This window comes from Harpia harpyja, chromosome Z, assembly GCF_026419915.1.
Source record: "Harpia harpyja isolate bHarHar1 chromosome Z, bHarHar1 primary haplotype, whole genome shotgun sequence".
Classification (NCBI taxonomy): Eukaryota; Metazoa; Chordata; class Aves; order Accipitriformes; family Accipitridae; genus Harpia; species Harpia harpyja.
Genome location: NC_068969.1, coordinates 63,545,393 through 63,552,139, shown reverse-complemented (window position 1 = coordinate 63,552,139; position 6,747 = coordinate 63,545,393). Strand labels below are relative to the sequence as shown.

Below are 6,747 nucleotides of genomic sequence, written 5' to 3'. Positions count from 1 at the left end.
AATTTTTTTAATCCCAATTAAAAGTGCATCATGAATAACTTTTCACTGAGCAGATACTTAGAAGTTTTAAAACAAAGGTAGGGACTCCAGTACCAAAACTTAGGAAGAAATACTTTATTTTCTTAGCTACTGTTCAAAGCCCTGAAGAGATTGCTCCCCAAATCCCCAAGAGGTCTGCAGCTAACAAGCTGAAAAGCACTCTGTGCAGACAGTTCTGGGTAGTACTTTGTAGAAAATAAGGCACAGTGTACCTAGGCAACTTACGCAACTTATTCAGGTCACACCTTCTCAACACCATATGAGTTCCGTATATTCTTCCCTTTTGGCAGCACCTACAAAGAGGTACATGATTCTCCCTGGCAAGTATCCCACTATTGAACAGGTAACAGTTTTTGCCAGCATGTAAGTCACATAAACACTGTTCCACTGCTGAAAAACTGGAACAGAATTACTAGTAATGCTTCAACTACAGCAGCTATAAACCCCTCAGTCACTCAGCATACGAAGTTAAAAAAGACCAAAGCTACTAGCTTTTTTAAGAAGACCAAGCTTTTAATTCAAATACATTTATATAAGTAAACATTTCAGAATCAAAATTGGAGGGAGTAGACTGACACCCACAGACTTTCTTGCTTTACTCTCCATCCTCCTAGAGAAGGAATGGTTATTTCTGACAGCAGTTTGATCAGTACAGAAGACACCGACAAACTAAAAGCTTTTGTCTTAGTTATTAGCTATGTAGTAAAGTACATTCAAGAAGTCCTTGTATCAATTTGGCATTTTTCAAGTACCTGGCAGCAGGTCCTTTTACAGATAACAAATAGCCCCTTTTTGCCTGCAGAGTGTTAAATCAAAATCCATCTCTTCCAGTCCATAAATACACTGAGAATCCTATTTAGGTGAAGTCTACTGGCTGACTCAGATATTAATGTCAACTTTTCTAAAATGAAAGCACTATGAAAGACTTATTTTCTATTTAGCGATATCACACCTCCTACTGATAGATTTGGGTTGTGCTACTGATCACTTGGACATTATACACCTATAAAATTTTAAAAGAATAAAATCTGAATAATTAAAATACAAACTAGCTGGAGAAACATCATGGATGTCTAAGGAAAGAAAGAAAAAATAACAGGCTTTAATACATTTCACTATTTGCAGGTAATTATTTAACAAACTACAGCCAACCAATGAAGAAAAAACCCAAAAGTTTCAGTCTTTCTCACTCTCTTTTCTGAAGACACTTGACTTGTACTTTGAGCTTAAGTAGTAGTTAATCCACTGACACACAACCTAAACAGAAAATAATTTTTTATTTGTACCACTAAATTGTTAATATCGTTAGTGGTAAAACACCTCAGTGCTATACCACTAATAATATTTTCTTGGTTACTGTAGAGATAAATCTGTAATCCAGGTAACAGCAAAAACTCAAAACATCCCCAAGCTGTGTTCAGGAAATCATAATAGCTTTAGATTAAATTAGAATTTGTATTCACTGCTAGCATTGCAATGACGGGCAAAATTGCCTCTGAAAGTCAATGTACGTTAAAGGATATCTCAAGTTATGAACTTCTCTTCCTCATAAAGTGAATAAATCCCCCAAAGTCCTTACTGAACAGAAATAGCTTGATTGTTAAGAACCACTCAAGAGCAACAGAACACCAGTATTTTTAGATGTTTACAGCTGTATTGTAAAAGCTGGTTCAACAAAGGTAAAAGGTGAAATTTTCTTTGATAAAGTCTCACTGCAGCAGACAAAAATGAAGCTTGCATTTTCTGTTTGCTTGCAGAAAAAGAATATTCAATTCACAAGAGTGCATATAACAAAACCAAACATGCAATCTATTGCTTTCCAAACTTGTACTGCAACGTAACATTGAAGGGAACAGTAATTAGATATATATCATTTTTCCCAAAAAGAGCAAATGTAAAGAGGGTAATAATTTTATCTCTATGCATATAGCTTCTTAGAGCATTGGAGGGGGGCAAAGGAGGGCGTGGTGTTTCTCAATGACCAATTTTAGCTGAAATGGTTTTCATTTTGGGAAAAAAAGCCAACATTGAATCCAGCATTGAACAAAATGCTGTGTTTCTTGCACTACTTTAACACACCTGGAAAAGCAACATAACTACCCATATTTTGGCATTCATGTTTATGTTTGCTCAGATCTTTTAGATTTCACAAAGCTGCTATCCTGTGTTGCCATGAAATACAGATTGTAGAACCCGGGTAGCACAGGCTACTTCCAATACCAATACTAAGTAGAAAGGAACATGAAGCAGGGCATTACACTACATTTCTGGAACTAGTACAGTAAGAGTGAAAACCTAGAAAAAAGTTAACCTACAGTTTACAGAAGGAACTAATTATCTGCAGAAGCTGAGTTTTGGTTGTATACTATTTTATGCTGTGTGATTTTCTGCATCTGCTAATTTAAAGCAGATATAATTGCTGCTTTCTTTGCTTTCTTTCCTGTATTCTCTTCTCCCTGCCTCCCCATATACCATAAAACAAGCATTATGAATATAAGCCCAAATATCCCAGACAATCCAGTGAACAAAGTTAGTGTAATGCACTGGTGTGAGGTGTGAAATACAAAAATGTCTCTCAATCTTCATCAAAGTTCTGTTGTAGAAGAAAGTTGGCAGCCAAGTTTTCATTCTTCTCACAAGCAAAATATGCCTGTATCACCAGTCCTTCAGGAAATCCTAATGCCTTTAACTGAAGAGAAGAAACACGTTAGAAAGTACATTTTGTATATTAAGCTTCTTTATGTCTAGTATCTTGAGATGCCACTTAAGCAACTACTGCCTTCTTGAACAAACATTGCTGCCTAGCTCAGTACAGCCTTTAGTTAGCAAAGAATAAGAAGGTGTTGCCTCTGCATTTAGTAAAAAGAATTCTCATTTGAAAAAGTGATTTGAATGAGTCTAATGAAGCACCATAAAACATGTCACTTTTCTTTCATGGTCACAGCAAGTCACTAAAACAGACTTGGGTCACAGTAAAGTCAGGAAGTAACAGCACATTGCACTGCTGCAGAAAAAAAACTTCAAACAATGCCCATTTTAAACTATTAGTTATACAAAGCTCAGGATTTTTAACAGAAGTTGCCTGGAACAAAAGCTCCCAGTCTGTGATTACTAGTAGGTAGCCCAACACATCACATTAAGCCATACTTTCAATTGTTCCAACTGGACTTTCACTTTTAAAAAAATTGACTACACATTGCAGCCACGGGAAGTAAGTTGAGAGCAATCTGTTTTTCAGAAGTCAAGGAACTAATTAATTTCTGGGACACAATGACAGCAGGGGATATGAATACTAGAGAAGAGCTTATTTCTGTGCCAAGGGAAATGGGTTTAGCCTGCACTTAAAGGCATTCAGCAAACCAATCTTTGTTTTAGCCAAAGGCAAGTACATACAACCATTTGGAGATTTTCTTAAAATCCTCACAACACCTGCAAGGCATTTTACATATAGGACAGATCAAATCTCTGCGAGACACTATGTCCTATTATCCCTTATCAACCATTCTTAGATTTAATTTCATGCTTACAAACAGCATGAATGTGTCAGCTGTGATACTAAGACACCTAAATTTTGAGGTCTGTCTTTCATGGAAAGGGGAAGAAGGACACAGGTCTCTGTTGTGTTTTGGAACAGGTTGTATGCTCTACTGCATAAAATGGTTTTAAAAGGAAATGCAGCAGACTAGCGAGGATTATTTGTGAAGTGTGTGAAGTACACGGACAGAGAGTTTTATTAGACTAATTTTATTAATTGTCAATTTCCTTGAGGTCTAGACAATCTAGAGAATTGATACCTATCTTAAAACTGTTCTTTTCTGATGATCCTTACATAACCTTTTGCTTTGCCAGTTGAAAAACACTGTCTTTGATATACAAAAACACTACCACAGCATGACATAAGTATTTGCAATTTTTTCTAAGAAAAATCTCAGAGGCATTGCTATCTATGCAAATCCGTATTTAGTCCGTGTTACACACAGTATTTATGAATACAATATACCGCCCCCAAGTATATTTTTATAGACATGTTTACCGGCATTTTTAGAAAGCTATAATTAAGTAATTCTCATGGACGGACAAATAACTGGGTTAAGTAGTGACTTCAACTATCCATAAGAGCTCTTACTATCGAAGTACTTTGCAAACAGTGCTCACGCAGACACTCCTGTGTATCTGGAAACCTACTACAACAGGATCTAGAACAGTACCGTCTGAGGCTTTTGCAAGAGGAATTACTGCCTGAGCTCCCATTCCTGATGGAAACCCATTCAATCATCAATTATTACAGATGGCCTCTGATCACTTAAAAGGCTCTGCATCTTCTCAGTAAAACAGATTCAAGAGATTTTAGACTCAATTGCTATAAAGCAAGATGACATGTGGTCTGAAACAAGACTACAACCGCTATGAAATATCAAATATAAAGTATCAAAAATAATGCAGAACTACTGAGCATAAGCAAACAAAGTTTAAATTAAGGCATGTCTTAAGCATGCACCAGAGTCAACGCCCTACAGCAAGAATCAAGCAACATTTCAAAGAAGAAAGGCTTACCCTTTCTATAGCTTCTTTTTCCTGAGGTGTTACATGAATGTAGTTCATACGACCATTTGCAGCTTCTGCTAGTCCTCCAGTGCTGGTACCATCATCACTGCTACTTAAACCTTGGCGGGACTCCAGAACTGGCTCATTCAACATATGAATAAAATGTTCCTGGTGTTGGCTTATTTGCTGTGATGCATAGGAGAATAAAAGAAATACATGTATTGAAATAAAGCATGTTTAAGCCTGCCAATAGGCAAGTAAGAATATTTATTTTCAGTGCATTAAGTAGTCAAAAGAATGTGTAAAAAGTGCATAGAGAAAAATGATTAAAAAAGAAACACAATTTCATGTTTCAGTTCAATTGCAGTGACCCTTCCCTATTCCTGATGCCTTTTGCACCTCTTACAGAGACTGAGACTCATTTCTCATGTCACAGAAAATATGTTCTGTACAGCAACAATTGCTGAAAAGCCAACAGTAGAATGTTGTACCTGCTATTAACACACTATCCTAGTTAACATCAACATATCCCTTGCTTGTAAAACTAAATCAAAACTAGCAGCATTATTTTGTTGTTTTAAGATTCACCTGCAGTAGTTGAGGGTTTTCCCGTCCAATCTGCTGTAGCAATGCTGGTAACAGAGAAGGATTTTGCTGAATAATTTGTCTCATCTGCTGGAATTGAGGCTGATGTCGTAAAAACTCAAGTGGATGTCCTGAAAATCAGTGAGATAACATGTTTTTTTAAAAAGTTACCAAAGTTGTTATTAAAATACATACCTACACTATAAGTGTAGATAGAAACAGGACAATACACCCCTCACTGAAGAACAGAAGAGCTTGCTTCCTCACACTTACTCTAGTTTTAAGCAAGAATTCTTTATACTAAGGTTAAAAATGCATTTTCTTTTCATCCAGCCTTCTCTTAAGATCCAACAGCCTTCTGTCCTCAATCTCCAGCACTTTTCTCTTTATGTCTCATCCCTGAGTAACCTCAGAGACACTACCCAGCCTACTGCCTTGTCTCTGTGCCTAGAACAGAGTTCTCTACCTCCTGCAATGGGTCAGTTCTGTCCTTGTCAAGTGAGTCTTCCCTTCCCATATATTCTATACTGTCAGGTACTGCCTTGAAAGCAGCAGTGTCTAAAGGGCTCTGAAATATCCCATTTCCCCCATCCTCTCTTATGGATGATGTCATGTGTGCCTGTCACTACCACCTGTAAGTTTAACACTGGCTCTATCAAGGCTTACATCTTGAACACCACCTCTGCCACAGCCTAAGACAGACCTTTCCTACTCCTTGATTATGCTCCTTTCATTTATTTATTTCCCTTTAAGACAGAGTTCTCTTCAGCAGGCACCAACCACTCTGTCCATGTGCTGCACTACTGAGTAAGAAGTCCTAGGTCATGGATAGGTCTCTCAGGTGCTACACTTCACTGCCCTATTGCAGGTTTCTCCCTTGATATTTCAACTTCCAAGCAGTAAATGCATTGGTATAGTCACAGTCGAGAGTGAACAGTTAGCCACAGTAGGAAGCCAGAGTTTAAATGAGGGAAAACACTACCCCCTTCACATTTGTGGTCTCACAGTCAAATCCAGAATACTGAATGAAAGGAACTATGCAAGTTCACAGCATTTTTAGAAACTTCATGCTTTATTCCAGATATACCCACATACATCAAGCCATTTGTTCCAAGCAACTACCACACTTGGAATTTCCATGTTACAGCTCTTATCCAATTCACTTTGATCAGTTCACAAGCACCAGGAACTTAAAATTCACTGAAACAGAGAATGCTTACGTGCGTATGTTTATCACATTCTCTCATATATAACCTTTCTTACCTCCTAATGAACTAGTAGTCATGGGTATAGTTGCTACTGCTGCTGCCACTGCTGAAGGCTGAGATGCACCAGTGCTTGCTGCTTGAGGGGGTTCACCCACAGCCTGATTATCTTCAGGTATACCCTAAAGCCACAGTTCACAATTATTTACAGAATGCTAAAAGATGCTTGTTTTACTGCATGTATTATTTAGTTTTCAGAATGAAGGAAAAAACATTAATGCTTTCACTGCAAATACAAAGCAATATGCTGTGATAGGTATGCATTTACAACTGGAAGAGAATACTGTGAAAAGAGTAGTTTATTTTTTGACAA

At 37.3% G+C, this 6,747-nt stretch overlaps 1 protein-coding gene across 3 annotated transcripts in view; it reads right to left on the bottom strand.

The window, feature by feature from the left end:
• Positions 1 to 531: 531 nt before the first annotated feature.
• Positions 532 to 6,747, bottom strand: part of RAD23B (RAD23 homolog B, nucleotide excision repair protein) — a 37,184-nt gene continuing 30,968 nt past the window's right edge. For all 3 annotated transcript variants that reach the window (XM_052776463.1, XM_052776461.1, XM_052776462.1), the window contains exons 7-10: positions 6,433 to 6,556; positions 5,173 to 5,300; positions 4,594 to 4,770; positions 532 to 2,728 (exon numbers count right to left, since the gene is read on the bottom strand). In XM_052776463.1, the coding sequence (XP_052632423.1) occupies positions 2,615 to 2,728; positions 4,594 to 4,770; positions 5,173 to 5,300; positions 6,433 to 6,556 (543 nt within the window). In that variant the 3' untranslated portion in view covers positions 532 to 2,614. The remainder of the gene's footprint in view (positions 2,729 to 4,593; positions 4,771 to 5,172; positions 5,301 to 6,432; positions 6,557 to 6,747) is intronic.